General features: G+C 41.1%; 1 protein-coding gene across 1 annotated transcript; it reads right to left on the bottom strand.

The window, feature by feature from the left end:
* Positions 1-5755: 5755 nt before the first annotated feature.
* Positions 5756-7532, bottom strand: LOC147885802 (uncharacterized). The gene is made up of 4 exons (XM_087396728.1): positions 7250-7532; positions 6827-6985; positions 6499-6621; positions 5756-6415 (listed from the first exon to the last, which is right to left on the bottom strand). Exons 1-4 carry the CDS (start codon positions 7490-7492, stop codon positions 6371-6373), a joined length of 570 nt encoding a protein of 189 aa, XP_087252854.1. The 5' UTR covers positions 7493-7532; the 3' UTR covers positions 5756-6370.
* Positions 7533-20371: the final 12839 nt, after the last annotated feature.

Genomic DNA, 20371 nt, shown 5'->3' on the forward strand with positions numbered 1-20371 from the left:
GTATGAAGGGGGCTTGAAGCTTGGCAATGCAATTCCATGCAACTTTCATATCATCGTTATCGACCATACTCGATGGATATCATCGTAAGATTTCTCTACCAAGTACATATTGTGCATTCTCCAAATCTTGAATCCGGATTCTCTCAACTATCCTGGTTTGCCTAAAATTAGTAGTCGTAGTTGCTGATCTAGCTTCACAAGCCATAGTTGGAGATCTATCTTCCATGTTAGTGTCCACACAAGGAGTTCCATCATGGGAGCGTACAACACTTGTACTTCTATCACCATGTGTGCTTATAGACTCTACTCCACTTACAACTTGACTTTTCCAAATTGATCTTCTTCAGCTTTTTCCAGAGGATTACAGCTTCTTTGTCAAGGTGCGACCCGCTGTAGCACTCCTGTTACTGCCACACAATGTTGAATGCTCTTTCTTGAGTCACCAAGCAAGTGACTATTTATACGAGGTGCTCCTCCTTATTTTTGTATTCCATAATACTTGCATTTCCACTCAACGTAGTCACAAACATTAGTGACAAAGGCCCATTTTGGACCCTTCATGCAAGGTGCTCCCCCTAATTTTTGTATTCCACAATACTTGAATTTCCACTCAACGTAGTCATGAACATTTATGACAATGTCCCATTTTGGACCATGTGACTTATGTTTTTCCCCCTATGCTCGTGGAAAACCTCTTTGAGAGGATTGTGACACCTGCATAAATCCTCTCTCCATATCTTGGTTAACAACCTCACAGGGTGGATCAAGCATTGGGGTAGTGCCCATTTCGGCAAAGAGATCCTCTTCTATAACTCCTTGTTCAATCTCGAGAACATTATCAAGCATATGAATACTAGCATGGCATGACTCGATGCATCCACAATTTTCCTAGTCACAACTCATCTTAAATGTTGTGGACGAACACATTTCTAATTTTAGGCATTTTTTATTGTACATTTGTAGTCACAACACATGCCCTGTTTCTACTCAAATCATTGCCATCTCATCTCCTACTTCTCTCCATGCCTTAACTTAAGACTCCTCACTAACAATCGCATTCATTGGCACTCATGATCATGATCCACAAGTTCCCCAAAATACAAGGAGTTAGAGTATAGACCACCCTCCAAGACACACAACAAACCCTCGCATCCACTAGCACTTGTGCTCCTCTATTATTTTTCCAAAACGCAAGGAATCGGAGTAGTGAATCACACCCACAAGTATAATAAATGTTGACTCACCCTCCCCCATTCAACCTTACCACTATTTAGATCTAGATCATGGTTCACTTTCTTTTTTGATTTTCAAAGGGTTTATCGGGATATGAACCACAATCGGATCAAATGACAAGCCTCTATTGCCCGTTCCACCAATCTGTAGCACGGAGCTACATGGGAAGCTGTGAATCAACAACCCACATTGTATATGTATATGTGTATGTATATGTATATGCATACGGATATGCAAACGCATATGCATATGCATATGCATATATATATATATATATAGAGAGAGAGAGAGAGAGAGAGAGAGGGCTAATGCATGATTGGGTGTAGCCATTTTATGTGAATTTAGGAAATATATTACATATGGATAACTTGCCTGACCCATAGCTTATGTATTGCACAATGGAATTTAATAAACTTGGTCTCCAAGAAATAGTAGACATTCCAAACTTGAATATGAGACCCCCAAAAATATGGAATTAACATTTTAAATGATATCATTAAATCATTTCAATGCGATGTTGCATGTGAAGCATATATCCTAAACAAAATGGGATGCAACAATTTATATAAAAACATCAAAAATGTGTTTTACACATACATGCAACCATGTAATCATTCAAAATTTCAGTACTTGATCTTCCCCTTGACCAAAGGGTAGACCTAATTGAGAACATTTGGTATGGTTTAAGGGACCTCCAATGTGCTAAAGTTACCACACCCATTCAAGGGTACCCTCCATAACTTTCTCTTGATTGATTAAAAACTAAAAAGGATTAAAGAACTTGAATCCACATTTATGGGACTAGCACATGGTAGTCTTAAAACATTCAACTTTGACCATATTGGTAGCTTTATTCACCTTACTAGAATGGATGAATTACAAAATATTCAATTCAAGCATGTGCGAGATCTATTTAAATAAATCCAACACTATTTATCATTTTGTATTAATTCTTTTTCCATGCATTTCCTTGTTGCTATAAGGCACATAAGCATGTCAAAGGTCATTGTATTTCATAATTCAAAGCATCAAAGATGCTAGCATGCCCTTTGGCCTATTTGTTTTCTTTTACATTTGAGGCCACATTTCCAATTCGCTAACATGTATTGCCGGAGAGGGGAAATATAGCTACTAAAATTTCACATCCCTCACAAGGGCATCCCTCACAAGGGCCTTCAAATTTCCATGCCTCTCACTCTGACAAATCTTGAGTATGGTATATGAAAAGTCGCATCTTAACTTCTTGGATGGATCTAGCAGATACAACCATTCAACTAAAATGGATCACTTTAATTGTCTTAAAGATGTAATAAAAATATACAAATAGCATCTCCTTGAACCTTCTAAAATGCCAATTCTTGGTCACACACGGAGTAGTGTTGGGACACAGTCTCTAGACATGGGATTGCTACCAACATGTCCACAAAATTCTAAGGTTGTCCAAGTTCATGGGACATGTAGAATAATATAGAAGATTCATCATCATGTTTGCCATGATTGAAAGATGCCTATACAATCTATTGGGAAAATTCATCTGGACAGAAGAATGTAAGTAGGCATTTGAAACCCTCAAATGGAGATTGACCACATATCTCTTATACTAATGACTCCAAACTAGGACATTGAATAACATGTGCATACTGATGGTTTTAACCATGCAGTAGGGAGTGTCCTATGTCAACTAGTGAATACAACAAAGACTGCCCCATATAGTGCAATTAGGCAATTGAATGATGTCGAGGTTAATTACACCACTATAGAAAGGGAGGCTTATGAACAAGCTAAAAATTAAATTCCCTTCCATCTACCCAATGCCTTGAATAATAACTTTGATGATTAAGGTATAATGGTGCATGATGATCCAGATAAAATATGAATCGATTCCTTAATAGGTAATGTCTACATTTTTTAACACTCCCAAATTCTCTTTGCCAAGTAGCTCCAAGTATAGGCCCAATTTGTAGAGACTATTTTGTTTGAGAGCTGTAGTACATATGAAACCATGATACCTTGCATGTATTTAATTTTGGTAGAATTCCATTATTATTTTTTTGCATGTTTCATGCATATTCGTAATCATTATTGAAAGTTTTATTAGAATGGTGATTACCAAATCAATACAAAGGCATGCAATGGAGACTATAGAAGCAGTTAATGAATGCACCATGTGGATACCAAAGAAGGGGATAAGCAGTTACAACATGTAGAGAGCATAAACAAATATGGTATTATATCTTTCCACAATGACAACGTCTAAACAAAGGAGCAAGAACAGAAGATAGATGCTATAGACAACTTCCACATGTATCACTCCTCCAGCTTGACAACTATAGACCAAAGAACAAGAAAATCTATTTGCTTGCTACTTGTCATTGCTTGTTGGCATGGAATTTTTGAAATGGTGCACCTAGGCTTCTTGTGATTGGTCGAGATTGGATGTCAGGGATTATGTGTGATTTGGAGCACTAGAGAATGAGAGACCCTCTCGTGAAGATATTGAGCTTTTGTGAGCTTGTATTTGAATGAGATTGGTGGGAGAGTGTGCGACCTCATAAGTAGGAAAGATAACCATCATTTTCTTCCTTTAATCAAAGAGTTTAAAAGTCTATTGCGATTCTAGAGGTGCGTAGCCATGGAGGTTCTATGTTGAGTATTTAAGCCCGTTCATGGGTTGTGTAGTGAAGCCATTCCCCATTAAAGATTTCAAATCTAATACACCATTGTAAATGTGGATATACCATATCCCTTCTACGACACCGGGATGGATTCTCAGTCCTTAACCGACATTTTGGTTTTGATAGACTCTCAATCCTTCATTGATTCTCGTTTCTTTAGTCTCATAGTCCTTAACCGACATTTTGGTTTTGATAGACTCTCAATCCTTCATTGATTCTCGTTTCTTTAGTCTCATAGACCTTAGTCTTTCACAAACTATAATTTTCTCTCTCTCTCTCTCTCTCTCTCTCTCTCTCTATCTCTATCTCTATCTCTATCTCTATCTCTATCTCTATCTCTATCTCTATCTCTATCTCTATCTCTATCTCTATCTCTATCTCTATCTCTCAGCCAAAATGCTTCCACATTCAATCAATAGCACATATAACCTTCTAAGAGAAGTCAACTTGCACATATGCTACATGCGTGATTTTTTGTTTGTATGTGGGAGAAGAGAGCTGCTTCTATGGAGGGCATCCAACTTAAGAGAGAATCTAGACTAAAGAGAGTCAAGCAACATTATAGTGGCTAGCTCTAAGGACGTGTGTGAGCAACAGGAGGGGTGGAGGTTTGGCAGGATGGGTTAGTGAATGGAATAGAAAAGACGTGTGTCAAGCAAGCATGTGGCACTAGTGGGGCAAACATGCAATGGGAGAAATCCAGGACTGCAGTCCAATAGGGTAGTCAACCATACGGCATTCTTTGCCTTTTCCATCGTGACTAGGGCATCTTGTGTCCTTTTCCCCACCGTGGCCATGGTTGCATACCATTATGAATGGGGAGATTGGTTACACCACCGAACTGTAAAAGTAACTGCCCATAGAGTGTGATACTAGCAACATTGCTTGAGGAGACCCGTGAGAAACTATTATTTAAATTCCAATTGGGAACCGAAGTACGGCAATTCCTTTTATCTGGTTTTTCAGTTCTTGAGCATCTAGAGCAAACCACACTTCTAATGCAGTCTTAGAAAAACATGCATGCTCCATCTGTCTATCAAGCTCAAGCCCAACCATAACAAGGCTCTTTAATTTTCAATTTCCCACCACTGATTGATTGTCTCCACTCCTGGTGATCTTTTCACATTCCCCACTGACCAAATCCACCATTTTCATTTTAATGGTTTCTTCCATACTGGAAGTTTGAATCAGTGAGATTAAGCTGCTTGTGAGTACCATAATGCTACCAATCAGAACAAAGAAAAGAAAGCACATGTGACTCCAGGAGGGCTCTATTATCAATTATATATCTAGGGCTCGCTTACCAATCACCGAGATAGTTGTAGGCAGCTAAGCTCCTTCAACATTGCATGATAATTACATGCATCGAGAACCAAAAAGCTACATTAACATGGCAGCTCTGATATCCCAAATAACCTAAACACATGAAACAAGAACACTATGCAAGCCACCAGAGTAAAATGAAGATCTACTCTAATGATACTAACCCAGAGAATAAGGCAGTTGAGCTACTAACACCTAGCATGACAGCCACCCTACAACAAGATACTGTGCAAGGAAGATGATAAATGACAGTTGCGCACTGTCAGAGAGAGATGTGACTACATAGTACAATAATGAGATTGACCATCTGCATGATCATTCACTGCCTATTCACAATCTTCTCGAATTATTAACTGCGAGCTTTAAGTTTTCCCCTCCCAGTTAAACCATAATCCGTTGCGCTACCTACACACCTATGTTTGCATGACAACTCACCATGATCACTATTTTAATGCAATCATTAAGTTCTGGTAAGTTTCTTGAAGTGAACCATAATATATATATACCTCAAAATCTGAAAGTGGAAAAATTAAGTCTCAAAATAATCCACTCATGGAACTGTGCGTCATACATGCAATTGTATATGCCTTCAATAAAAACCAGTATAAATCCCTGCCACGTGGAGGAGACTACTTAACCTTACAGTGTGCACAATTTTCCTTTTGAGGCTACGACTTTCTTCCAAATATGGGAAACTAACATAAACTCAGGGGGGGAAAAGTCTGCTACACATAAAAGATGTCAGACCAGCCGCAGTTACAAAGTTATTTACGATCCCTTGGGTCGCTGGAGTCACATGACCATGAAATTTTGTACACCTTAGAGCTTTAATGGGTCCAGCATGCTGCAAGTTGGAAGTTCTTTACGAGGCAAGGACCAAGTACTCACAAACTGCCTTAGAAGCTCACAATGGAAATTATGTTTGAGTTGCTTTGAATTTCTTCTCATAGAATGGAACAACTCGACCACCTTTTGCAAAATTAACTAAATCAGATGAGATTTTACGCTGAGAATCTCGCCTAGTTCGTTCTCCTTGAATATAAACCTTTGGCATAGTATTTTCAACATGTTGCCAAAAGCCTCAGCTCTAACAGGTCTGAAGAACATGAACAAAGGGCAGTCTCTTCCAAGTTTACAGATCAATATTGGGACTGCAGTATGGGAGGTATGAGCTCATCATCAACCTGCACAGCAAGCCTATAAATTAGGATCACACATGTTTCTCACAATAATCTAATACTTCACTTGTAACATCTCATCATCTTACCATTTGAACCCCGGTCTCAGTATCATCTGCTTTCAGCAACCATCCTGAGTCCTCCAGAAGACCGCAAATCTTGGCAAAGGCCTTCTTATATGTGCCTTTCAGATCACTCATTTGTGGGAGGACCTGAAATCCCCATCCTGGATGCCTTAGATGTCCACTCTCTCTCTCTCTCTCTCTCTCTCTAACAGGTTTGGGCCCCAAAAAGCCCCAAGCAGCCACAGAGCCTATGTAAGCAAGGAAGCCATACAAACCCATTTGCACTGCTACTTATGTGTGCGCTAGTCCTTGAATTGTGTTAGGATGAAGACAGTACAGAATTATGTCTCACCTTATGATCCAGCATTCCCTTGAGGACAAGCATAAATAACGCAGCATCCGAATCGCCTTCCTTGACAAGGAAATCTTCTAAATAATCCAGTTTTTCGATGAAAGCTTGCACACGCTTTCTGTCTTCTGAAAGCATTACCTTTACTGCTTCCGTTGAAACCTGCCATACAAACGGAATGACAGCACTCACGAATCTCTACTTGACATTTGAAGTATCAGACGAGAAATAGTAGGAGGAGGAGGCAATACCATACTATCCGAAGGTAAGAGGTGCGCCAATTTCCCTTACCATGTGCCCACTATATGCATAGTTCAGTAACAAATTCAGCCAACCAGAATGAGGGACTTCGAATATAGACATCCGCTCGGGAGCCGAAAAAGAAGCAAGAGCGATGCGAAAGCTGAGGATGAGAGCAAGGGATACCTCGTTGAGACTAGCCCGAAACTCGTCATCCATGTGATGGTCTTCAGAGGAGGTGGGGGCATTCGTTTTTCTCTTGGCATGAACGACGTGATGGTAAGGAAAAATGGAATTGGGCGGCGACAAAAATCGCAGGGAAGGACTTGAAGAATGGAGGAAGGGAAGAGGAGCGCGAGCAGGAGAGAAGGCAAAAGAAGAAACAGCTCCACTCACACCAACACAAACTAATAATCTTGCACATGCCATTGTTGTAGTCTCTTCTGGATAATGGCTTCCCACATTCTCATCTTCTTCATTCATGCCCTTTCAGACCTCTTCACACCATGCTCTCATTCCCCCCCTTGTCCACCACGCGGCTCACATCGCAAGATGGCCGGGGCTAGAATTGGAGGATGGCTCCACACCAAGCTCCACTTGGAGAATGGCCGGCAGGTGTACATCATCTGGCTATTGCTGATTCATGTCATCGACATGTGATTCGTTTGGTGGCTCGTGGTCCCATTATGTGGCTCTTGGAGTAGTTGGCGGAGTGGGCAGCCTTCATGGGCCGGACACAGATGTTTTGTTTCAGGATTTCGGCTCGTCCCTCCTACTGGGCCAACTAGGACGGTAACCCTTCACACCACCTTTTGGAGGAGGATGGCCGAGTGGTGTGGACCCGACGTGAGATCAACATACCAACAAAAGCCGCAACTACATGCCTATTGAGTGGGTGCATGAGTTGTTTTTTTTAAAGACCAACATATCCACATTCGATTCGGGGTCTCCTTCCATTATGTCTCAATAACAAATGAGTGATAGTGTTGCTTCATCTTTTTCCTTCTAGGCATCATTTTGTGCAATGGGTATGTCTTCTTTTGCAGTCTTCCAAAGCTTTTGATGCATCAAGAGATACCTCATTTGTGTAGACTAGGTGTGAAATCCTTCCCAAGTGAACTTCTCAACAGTTGAGGTGCGTATTGTCTAATTGAATACAATAAAATTGACTTGACAGGAATGTAGAACTAAAAAAGATGGTCACTTTTCCTTTTTGGAGCGTGTGCAAATTCTTTCTGGAATGAAAGTTACGATTGGTTGAAGTTTTAATGAGGAAGAGGTGGCCTTTGATGATGTCAAGTGGAGGGAGAGCTGGGCAAATTGATTTAGCAACTTGATAATCCTCAAGGGATGGATTGTCAAGTGTTGGAAAAAAGTTAGGTGTAACTGGATGATAGGAGTTAGATTCTGGATTAGGCGATAGTGTTGAGAGGCATGGGCAAAGAGGCATGGCAATGAATATGGATTAGCGTCGATTTCTGGAAAGGTATGGAGGATAGTTCTAGAGTTAGGTAGGGATGTGAGTAGATCAGAATAGAAAGTGGCAAGATAGGGGAGATTAGATTGAAGGTAGACCACATATTCCTCTGGCAGATCCTTGTTGCTTCTAGTAGGCATTGACAGCTTTAATTTTGGATTCTTCTAGGAGTTGTATCCCATGGAAGTTACTGGTGATTGTTGCAGTAAAGGTAGGAGTCTGGCTACTACCCGAAGAGGGCGCTTCCCATCAAGCATTCATATAGTAGTATTGGATCAGCCTTTAACCATATGAGATTTGCATGCACTGAGAGACAAAACACATTCCTCTCATCTTCATCCATATGCTGGCATAGATCTCGGAGAGTCTTTGTGCTTAGTGTTCTCATCCAATCAAGACCAGATATTGCATGTAACATTTTGATTTGCGAGTGTTTCCAGAGTATGTGTATTCTTCCTTCAAGGTGATCCTCTTGTTAGAGGACTGCAACAAGCTCTTGGTATAATGTAGTGATGCCTTGCAGCAAAAGATCTTGTACTGGCCCCTCCGCATCGTCATCGGCTTGACCCAGTACTTGAATTTCCAACTTGGAAATTATTGCTTTTTGATTTTGCCACTCCATGCACTTATCTTTATAATTACCCAATGTGGAGGTGTATGCAAGATCTAGACTATTGAATTGTTGAGCTGCTTTTGGATGCCCTGGAAATTGATCATTAAGCATGCGCAGTTGGAGTATCTCTTATTCTTGAGCATCCAATTCTATGTTGGTGTGCACAAGTATCTCTCTTGATGCCATGCATTCCTTTTCTAGTGCATGAATTTGACGTTCACCCTCTTTGAGGCTGTTCTGCAACAACTGATTGTTTGTGTCTAATGTGGCATGGAGCTGATCCTCTTTAAGTAGTAATCTTTCATTTAATTGCACCATTTCCTTCTTGATACCATCACAAGTGGCTTGCATATGGGAAAGGGATAACTCAACCTTTTCCTTTTAGTTCAAGGCATCAGATAACTATAGGTGTTTTTCTTGGAGAGAAACCGTGGCTTATAGGGCATCCTTTCTACTTTTTTCTCGAGCGTTTTGTGCAAGGAGTTGCTGCTGCATTTGTTCTGCCATGCTTTCCTTGAGCTTCATAATTTCAGTCTCAGCACTTTGCAACTTGGATTGGAATGTTGGGAGCATCTATCTTTCCATTTCTCTTTCCTACTCATCTGATGCCATGGTAGCAAATAATTGAGACCATTGTTGTTGTAACTGATGGTTGTGATGTTTTATGATCTGGAATGTGCTATGGCCTTGCTTGTATTGGACATACGTTGACTCCCATGTGCCCATGTGCATGTGCCCATGTGGAATGTTGATCTATTTCTTGAACAGCAGTCTGTTGTATGGTGCCACTAGAGACATTTGGGGGCTATGGCTCTAGAGTCGTGGAGTTGTCAACATTGGTGACTTGTGATTCCTGGAGAGGCATGCTATTTGGTTCTCTTGTAAAGTCATTATGCGGAATGGCATCCTCTTGGATTTCCATGCTCAAGTCTTGTTGCAGGAGCAAGACTAAAGTGAGCTGCAGTATTCTTTGGCAGAGTTCCACATTATCATTCTCTGGAGTCTGTTTGGATTGTTGTCCTTCCATGCTATCCACATTGAGAGTGGGTGGGGGGTCTAATTCCCATTCTGGTGATAATATCAATGTTTCAAAGTCCTCTATATCTTGTGTTGAGAGGGGTGTAGAGCCATCCTCTTGCTCTATTGCAAACCCTTTCGATATGTATAGGCTCACTGTGTGAGCATATCATTGTAATTTTCATGGACTCTTATTTTGTATTTCACTATGATGGTTTTATACATGCTCATACACATCATTGTATTAGATTCTATTTTATACATGATGTCCATTGTCTTCTCAATGGGATTTGTTGTTTCTGTAAAACAAAAAATTGGTTATTAGCAGTTATGTTGTAATTGTGTTTTGTGCTTTAGGACATTTTAAAAATGTGACTAAGAAAATTTGTGCACGTACTAACCAAATATGCATGTGGACTTGTCTGTTTTTATGGCCAATAGATGGGCAATGTAGCTTTTGCCATTATGGGTAGTGGATACATAATTGGTTAGTAGCAAGGATATGTGTTGAGCCCAGTCTTATAGTTTTGCTCTACCAAGGAGTGTAAAAGTTTTTACTGACATATATTTTTTTCTCACTCCTATATGATTGAAAATGTCAGCCAAAAACTTAGCTGCCTCTTTGCATATGGGGTCCTGAATCATATCATGGCATATTCCCCCGCTTTGTGACTTTGTGTTAGGTGGGAATAAATCTTGAATTTTAGAGAATCTTGCATCCAAATGTTTCTTTGGATATTCTTCTTGTGCCTTTGGAAATGAGAAATCCTCCTACATAGTGGATCTACTGAGGTAGATCTGTAAGGGATTTTCTTTATATGTTACTGTGCCATACTTATCTTTCTCCAACTCTCTACTTTTATATGATGTTATGAATTGACAAATGTAATCTGTCATAGCAAGTGTTGGTAAGAAGGATTTTAGCTTCTCAAAAAGACTACCTGGTCCCTTTGACTGCAAGTTGTAAGCATCGGGTGACATGATGAACATTGAGACTCATGGCCATACAAGCGGTATTGTTCCATCTTTTGCTAGCTCTCTGTTGGTATAGTCCTCAAGGTGTTCTGCACCTGCATCCTGCATAGTCAATTGCTCTAGCTCAATTTCTCTTGCCTCTAGTATCCCTTGGTTCTGTGGCATTTCTTCTTGGCACGTTGCAATTATTTGCTCATCAGTATCACTATCCATGGTCATTTTGGTGCTGACCTCTTGGTTGGTGATTCTGGACCATGTCCTTTAGGTTGGTGATTTGAGGAGGGCTATTGAGGTTGAGGTTGGGCTGTTTGGCATGGTGTCACTTTGTCAATGGTGTTGTAGGTCTTTTTGGACTGTCTTCACCCTCCTAGCATTGCTCACATGAATCAGGTCCCAGTTTGACAGTGCCAATATAGTGCCATGTGCTAAGAGTGCATGTTTCTTTTGTGAGTGGCTAATGCATATTACTCCTTTTGTGATGAGGGTGCCGTGTGTGTGGATCAAAATAAGTATCTCTTGGGGCTTTTATTTGTGCAATTTATATGTGGTGCTCGAAATGTGTGGGTGTGCTATGCATGACTAGTGAGGTGGGCATTCCTCCTATATGCTTAATTTGCTAAGGGAATCATAGGTAGCTAGGACAGCCATTACCTCTGAGCCCTAGGTTGAAATCGATTGAAACTACCTATATGTGCGAAGGTGTACATATGCTAGTGAGTGCTCGTCATACAATCTAGTCCTAACTATGGAAGACTTGGGCCCCCCAAATCTTCATTATTGTCGGGGATGGCTTGCATATTGATGTCGGCTCCCGTTTATTGTTGTTGTGAACTGTTGAGATATGTGCACATAGATTAAAGGCTAAGGTATGATATAGGAAAGAATCAAAGTAGCCACCCTAGGATGTGGACTACATGATGTGGAGATGTGGATTGAGGATATCCATAAGGAGAGATGTGGATCAAAGGATCCCATAGATGTTGACTATTCAAAGGGCACTTTCTATAAGAGGCCTATCATGTATTGTTGAGAACACACATTGTAAGAGATATAGATTTGCTATCTCCCTCTCATGTCTTATTCAATATGCTTTGAGCCTCCTTAGTTCTTCCGCTAATCTTGCGTGCACTAGGCTAGTACGATCCACACTTAACATGGTATCAGAGCTAGTTAGCTAAGCCTGGAATAGCTTAGATTGAGAGTCCGAGAGAAATCTCTACCGTGCATTTCCATTCATTAGAGATTTCCGTTTTCACTCACTCTTCTTCTTAGAGAGTTTGAGAGTATGAAAGAGAGAGATTTGTTTCTTCTTTGTAAAGGAAAGAGAGAGAAAGATTTTTTGAGTTGTTCATTCAAGTCATTGCTTCATTTTAGAGAGAGGGACTTCGGGCTACAACATATTTTGCCTACTTCAAGCTCCTTCCTGCCAAGACTGACCTCACAGACAACTTGGCAACCTCAAGGAAAGCCTCTGAAGACATTGTACCGAACTCAGCAATAACAATAAGGCGAGCTTTACATGCTAGCCCAGAGAGAGAGTGGTGCATCCCAAAGATCCTTGTTCAGCAAGAGAAGTTGCAGATTTTGGAGCTGCTATAGCAGTTGGAGAGAAAGCGGCAAAATCCTCTTGGGCATTTGTTTTGCTGTGTTGCACAGTTGAAGGCATAGGATATAAGTAAATCTTCTCAGGCACACATATGTAGTGGCACAAATATCTGGAGTTAGAGATATAATTTAGAATTAAAGTCTTCAAGGAAGTTGTAGATCAGATTGAGAGCTACATTTTCACTTTTAACATGTTTGTCATCTGAGTTTTCAGTGAAAAGTTATAGCTCCTGCAAAAAGTGACAAAATCCCAGTGAATCTAGAGTGGTCTAAAACTTCTACTTGAGAAGTTGCTTCCAGTTCTGTGAACTTTTGAAGCTATATAGTGAATCTCTATCTATTTCGATGTCTTCATTTCGCCATTTCCTGTGTGAGTAGGATCTCAACATCCGAGCCTCCATTTGCAGAGTTGTCTATCCCGTTGGATTCGGGACTGCTTGAAACATATGTGTACAAAGCTACTTGCCAATCTGTGAAGAATCGAGCGATTTGTGATTCTCTGTGTTTTTCCGTCGTCTTTTTGAAGGAAATTTCTCAAAGTTTCCAAGACCTTCTCATTGATTGCCATGTGGCATTTTGGCTAAGGTTAAGTTTCCTAAGGTTCATTTTCGCAAGTAAATACAAGGGTTGACCAGCTCTTACTCCATCCATGGATGAGATTTTGGAGTTGTGGCAAAAGAGAGATATTTGCAGATTGTCTTGCTGAGTTTGATTATGAAGTGATGCCCATGTTTTGAGACATCCCAGGTTCTACTTTCACTAGCAGTCATTGCCGTAAAGGTGTGATTTCTTGGATATACCTTATGCAGATCACTTTGGTTGCAGTCTGAGCCGTGTGCGCTCATTTGTGGTTTGCATTGGGTTACAGTGAATACTTTACAAGCCATTTGGATGCATTTTGATCCTTGTTGGATGCACTGATAGGCCCAAATTGCCTTGTGGGATGCTTTATTGATGGACGTTGAGCACACAGATGCTATTACACAGGTTGTGTTATGATCTTTTGGATGAGACATTATTAATGCTTATGCCCATGGACGGTGTTTATGCTTGAAGCATTTGGCTCTTATTGGCATTAGATTTGCCATTTTTGTCATTGTGGGTTGACATTTTCTTTCGGGCCAGATTTTCTCATATGGATGCACGTTTATGCACATGAGTCAGATGCATTTTGATGCTTTGAGCCTTGAGTTTTGGTGACACTATCCTTCATTAAAGCAGACGTATTGGGTGCACATGGTATTTGGTGTGATTTCTCTTTTGTAGGTACTAGCATTTGGGATTTTGTTTCATTTGCATCATGGCATCCTCTTCCATGTCTGAAAAGGTGTTTTTCAGCAACTCTACACCTGGTGGAGTATTGAAGTTTGATGATGTTGTGGGTAGCTTGTTGGCCGAGGAGATTAGACGAAAGTCTATGGATGGCAACAAGCAGGATGCAGCCTTAAATGTGCAAAGGGGCAGATCACAGTTCAGGGGGAAGTCCCAAGAAAGAGGGAAGTCTCATAGCAAATCTAGGGTACAGAACATTGAGTGTTACCATTGTGGCAAGAAGGGCCATATGAAAAAGGATTGCTACAAGCTGAAAAGATAGCAAAAGGATAAGAAAAAGAATGCAAATTGGGGTGCAAATAAGAAGGAAGAGAGTCCAAGGGGGACAAAGGAAAAATGAAAATTGAGGAGATTAATGGAGTCACTCATGATAGTGACAATGACATTCTCTTCTTGTCTAGTCTACCTGCAGACTTGCTCACCACTTCGAATGATGCAGATTCCCAGGATTGGATTTTGGATTCTGGTGCTTCATTCCATGTTACTCCCCATAGGGAATGGTTCTCCACTTATAACAATAGAAAGATAGGTTGTGTGCATCTTGGAAATAACTATGCATGTGACATAGTGGGAGCAGGTGACATAAAGTTTTCTTTTGCAAATGGGTCTGCATTTGTTTTGAAAAATGTGAGACATGTGCCTAGGTTGACCATGAGGCTTATTTCAGTAGGTCAGCTAGATGTGATGCTAGTTTTCAGACCACTTTTGGCTTGGAAAATTCAGAAGGGCTCTATGGTTTTGGCCAAGGGTGCCAAGTGCGGGACTTTGTATCCCTTATATGTATCACGGGTGTCTAGTCATGTTGTTGCAATAAATGATCAACCAAGTACTTTGTGGCATTGCAGGTTGGGGCACATGAGCCAGAATGGAATGAAACTCTTATGCCATTTGGGTTATGTACCGCATTTGAGTTTTTTTTATTTTGAATTTTGTGAGCACTGTCTCTATGGGAAGCAGACTTAATCAGCCCATAAAAGAAGGGGAAAGAAAAAGCTTGAAAGGCTTGATTTGGTGCATTCAGACGTATGTGGTCCCATGCCTACACAATCATTAGGCGATGCTAAATACTATGTGACATTCATTGATGATGCAACTAGGAAAGTTTGGGCTTATGCTATAGCTCGGAAGAGCGATGTGTTCCAGGTATTTCAAAAATGGTTGGCTTTGGTTGAAAATTAGTCAATTAGAATGCTTAAATGCCTATGGACTAATAATGGTGGAGAGTATATCTCTCATGACTTTCAGCATTTCTGTGATACACGTGGGATTAAGAGGGAGCTCATGTCCCCTCATACTCTAGAGTAGAATCCAGTTGCAGAACAGATGAACCGCACCATTCAAGAAAGGTTGCAATGTATGCTTTCCAATGCAAGTCTTTCTGGTTGTTTTTGGGCTGAGGCAATGAAGACTGCAGGGCATGTGATCAATAGATCACCTAGCAAGAGTTTGGATGGTGGTATTCCTGAAGAGGCATGGAGTGGCAAGAAGCCCTCTTACTCTCATTTGCATATATTTGGTGTGAGGCATATGCACATGTGCCAAAAGAGCTTTGGAAGAAGCTAGATCCTAAGTCTAGGAAATGCATCTTTCTAGGTTATGGTGGCCCAAGTGGAGGGATGGGCTGTCGTCTTTGGGATCCAGAAGCAAAGAAAATCATACGAAGCCATGATGTGGTCTTCAATGAGAAGAAGATGCATAAGACACCCATGAGGGATGTGGAAATGAGGAGAATCACTTTCCAGAATGTGAATCCACCCGCATGAGTTGATAGACAGCAAGCTGTCCATGCACCAAATGTGCAGGAAATGGTGCCACCAGGTACTCCCACAGGTACACAATCAAGGGCAAATGATGGATCATCTATTGGTGGCAATGATGAGCCAAATGTGGCTAATATGCAGGCAAGACACCAAGCTGAAATGCCCTTGAGAATAACATCTAGAGTGTCTAGACCGCCTGAGAGATTTGTTCCAGGGCTAGACTATGTGATGCTTTTACTGATTGCGAGGAGCCTTCTTGCTCTATAGAGAGCTATGATGCACGAGGATCAGCACAATTGGGAGTATGCTATGCAATCAGAGATGAGTTCACTCATAAATAATAAGACTTCGGACTTGGTTTCTTTGCCACATGGAAAGAAAGCATTGCCATGTAAATGGGTCTACAAGATGAAGGTCACAGGTGATGACGTGCCTAAGTACAAGGCCCATTTGGTTGTTGCTAAAGGGTTCAAGCAAGAGAAGGGTGTGGACTTTGATAAGATATTCTCTCTAGTTGTGAAGATGACCACACTTAGATGTGTACTTGGACTTGTATGGCAATAGAGGATATGGAGCTTATGCAAATGGATGTCAAGACAGCTTTCTTGCATGGGGATTTGCATGAGGAGATTTACATGATACAGCCAGAAGGCTTTGAAGAAAAGGGCAAAGAGCATTAGGTTTCCAAAGAGTCTCTATGGTCTTAAGCAAGCACCTAGAGAATGGTATCACAAGTTTGATGCTTTCATTTGGTCCCAGGGTTTCAGAAGAAGTGAGATTGATCACTGTCTCTACTCTAAAATGGCTAAGGATAATAGCCTGATACTCCTGGCACTCTATGTGGATGATATGTTATTGTCTAGCAAGAACACTTATGAGCTTGATGCATTGAAGGCCAAGTTGCATGAGGCCTTTGACATGAAGGATTTGGGACCTGCAGGTCATATGGCATCACGCGTGACTAGAGTAGGAAACTCCTTTGCCTTTCACAGAAGGAGTATGTTACAAAAGTATTGCAACATTTTAATATGGAGGGGGGGAAGGCGGTAAGTACTCCATTGCCTCCATATGTGAAAATAAGTAAGGAAGATAGTCCCAAATCAAATGAGGAGAGGGCCATGATGGCCAAGGTTCCTTATGCATTAGTGGTTGGGAGTCTTATGTATGCTATGATAGCTACTAGACCAGACATTGCATTTGCAGTGGGAGTTGTTAGTCGGTATATGGCTAATCCAAAAAAGAGGTAGTGGGAGGCAGTTAAGTGCATCATGAGGTACATGAAAGGTAACCAAGGAGGTGTGTATCTGCTATAGCAGAGGAGAGATGCGTCTATTTGGGTATACAGATTCCGACTATGTAGGGCATGTGGATAGTAGGAGATCCACTTCTGGTTATGTGTTCACCTTTGCAGGTGGTGCAATGTCATGGATGTCTCGTGCACGAAAGTGCATTGCTTTGTCTACCATAGAGGCCGAGTATGTTGCAGCCACAGAGGGTTGCAAGGAGGCTATATGGCTTGATGGGCTAGTGAGAGATTTGGGGATTCATACAGGTGTACCGACATTGCATAGTGATTCCATGAGTGCTATTCAACTAGCACAGAATCTGGAGTTTCATGAAAAGACCAAACACATTGAGTTCAAGTACCATTTCATTAGGGAGGTACTTAAGGATAAGTGTATAGAGCTTGTCAAGGTTCATACAAATAATAACCCTACAGATATGCTGACAAAGAGTCTACCTAGCTAGCAGTTTGAGTATTGTCATGTATTGATGGGCATTGGATAGTATGCTCATTGGTTGTTCTTCCTTAAAGTCACATTGGCCTTTAAGTGGGAGGTTGTAGGGGTTAAAGGCCACTATACCTTAACCTCGATTATGTACAATACTCAAACACATATATATGGATGAAATAGAAGATTAGGGTGTTTTGCACCCACTCATCCAAGAAGCTATACACTTCAAATCCTGCTACCCTTTCTAAAACTGTTTTAGCCAATGGTAGGGGATAATGATCTCTGATTGTTGCTACATTGATGTTCTTGAGATTCACACATATTCTGAGCTTCTTGTTTTTCTTAGGAACAATCACAATTGGTGACACCCAATCGGTATGCTCGATCTCATAAATGAAACCAGCCTCTAGTAAAATTTCTAGTTCTTCATAGACATGGGTGCCATACTTGGGATTTGTCCCATAAGGTCCACATACCTTTGGTTTGGATCCTTCCCTTGTTGGTATGGTATGTACTACAACTTCTGGGGAAATCCCTTTCATTTCTTTGTAGGACCAAGCCATGCAATCTCTATATTCCATTAGCAATGCCTTCAATTCTTCTTCTTCTAGAGTGAGTTGTTCACCGATGTATACCAGCTTTTCTTCTTCTCCGTCCAAGGCAAGATTCAGTTTCCTTGTCTTGGCTAGTCCTTCATAAACTGGGGTATCCTCAATATTCTCTATTTCTTTGAGCTCTGATTCCCTGACTAGCCTAGGAATTGCTATTGTTGCTTCTCCTCTAATGTAGTTTTTGAAGTAAACAGGAACTTCCCTTAGGCCTTCATGGCACTTTGAGGTGCTTGCTTGCCGCTAGCTCCACTGGAAGATATTTGGTCCAATTCACATGTGTTCCCTTGTTCTTCTTTTTTGTTACTATTCACCATTTCACTCTTCATTCTCACATTGGGTTTGAGCTTTCTAAGCTTTTTGCTTTGTGAGACTAGTGATGGACTTTTAGTGGGAGTCTCAATCCCAAGGAGTGGTCCTTTGGCCATACAAACACCTTCAAGCCCTTTAGGATCCCATTTAAAATTTGGAGACTCGGGTGCTTTTGTGGGCTTAGTTAAGTACAATTCAACCACTTTAGTTTGCATTCTTTTGAATTCGTTAAAGTGCTCTATCTTGGACTTTTGGCGTTGTACACCCTCCTTTTTTTTCCTGGACCGCCGATTGCTTTTGGATTGTGATGGAGGATCAATCTTGGGGTATTCAATGGCCATGAGTGCCTATAGGATTGCCAAGTCATTGTCAAATACTTGGCCTTCCAAGGATGCATTATCAGCTTCTATTTTAGATCCCACTCTATGTTGGCACTGTAGCCTTCTATCATGGACTCTTTAGGGTCACTGTCCCATTCGATGCCTGTCATGAAGACTAGCATTTCCACTACTTCTGATTCATCATCCCAGATTAGTGCTTCTAGTTGTATCATTTGGGCATCCACATTTGGCAACATTAGATGTGTTGTTTTACAATTATCTATACGTCTATATCCAATTATTGATGTCACTTTGTGTATCCCCCTCTATGGGCTTTAGTACATTGGTAGGTACAAGGGATGCATGACAGGTGGCTATAGTGGAAGAAGTGTCTTCAACATTTCTAGGAATAGTGGGTTTGATTTCCCCTATTCCCAGATTTATCTTGACAGTGGTTTCTCTATTTTGGATAGTGATACTATCGATGCCCCAATCATGGAGTACCAACGCTTCACAAAGCCATAGTCTTCCCAACGATATCTAGTATGTTGTGGCACCCTTGGGAAGATCCAAGGTAGTAAATTGGAGCGTGAATCTTACTTCAGCAATTTTTGTTGACACATTGTCAACGATACCCAATGGTTTCATTTTGGTGTGGTTAGCTAGGCCGATGTTAAATGTGGCCTTTTGCATTGGACGTAGGCCCCATTCTTCATATAGCTCTCTTGCCAGAATGTTTACTTCGGCTCCACCATCCACTATTGTCGGCTATTGACCATGGGCTTTATGCTCTAGTAGGATGGTTACATTTTTTATGTCATCCCTAGCACCGAATTTTATGCCAAAATATGTGCATGATGTGATGATCACGTAGAGCACAAAAAATCGATTGTTTCACCATTTTGTAGCACCCTCAAATTCCTCCTAAATCAAGAGATACGGCTTGATCGGGAAAAAAAGAGTGAAATATGCAGTGATGACATGGCACTAAGTCACATGTAGTGATGATGTGGTAGTGTGCTTAGCAAGGGGTGTGCTAGTGGATCATTGTGGTGATGTGGAAAGTAGGTGCACATGCAGTGTGTGCACAATGTGCATGTGAGGGGGTGACTGTTCCTGGTAGGGGGTCAGTGCAGGTGATGATGTGGCAACACCTAACTGGACTGTTGACTAGACTAATGAGGTGGTAGGTTGGTGATGTGGCATATGATGACATGGATGCTAAGGTGTCCTAATGATGTGGTAATCGATGGTGACATGGCACGAGGGTCGGATGCTCATGTGGCAGGTGATGACATGGTAGGATAAGGTGACACATGGATGCTGATGTGGCACCTATGGATAAGGCTGCCATGTGGCCAACTATTGACCAGTCCAACCAAACCCAATATTAATGATTAACCTAACCTGGGTGCACTTATATGGCACTTGTTAAAAGATTAACCACTCCCAAACCCAAGGTTAATGAACCTAACTTGGGTAAAATTCTATCTACCACGTGGCTTTTTCTAAGGTGTTGGACCTTAGAAAGGCACTCTGATGGAGATGGTGAC

Source organism: Dipteris shenzhenensis, chromosome 25, assembly GCF_047967505.1.
Source record: "Dipteris shenzhenensis isolate YYH24624 ecotype China chromosome 25, Dip_SZ_1.0, whole genome shotgun sequence".
NCBI lineage: Eukaryota > Viridiplantae > Streptophyta > Polypodiopsida > Gleicheniales > Dipteridaceae > Dipteris > Dipteris shenzhenensis.

Bases quoted from the DNA above. Each gene is read 5' to 3' on its own strand.
- LOC147885802 (XM_087396728.1), bottom strand. From the start codon at position 7,492: ATGGCATGTGCAAGATTATTAGTTTGTGTTGGTGTGAGTGGAGCTGTT. The intron at 6,622-6,826 runs GTGAGACATAAT...TGGGGATTTCAG, and splicing joins AGGGAATGCTGGATCATAAG to GTCCTCCCACAAATGAGTGA. The intron at 6,416-6,498 runs GTAAGATGATGA...CTTGCTGTGCAG, and splicing joins CTGAGACCGGGGTTCAAATG to GTTGATGATGAGCTCATACC.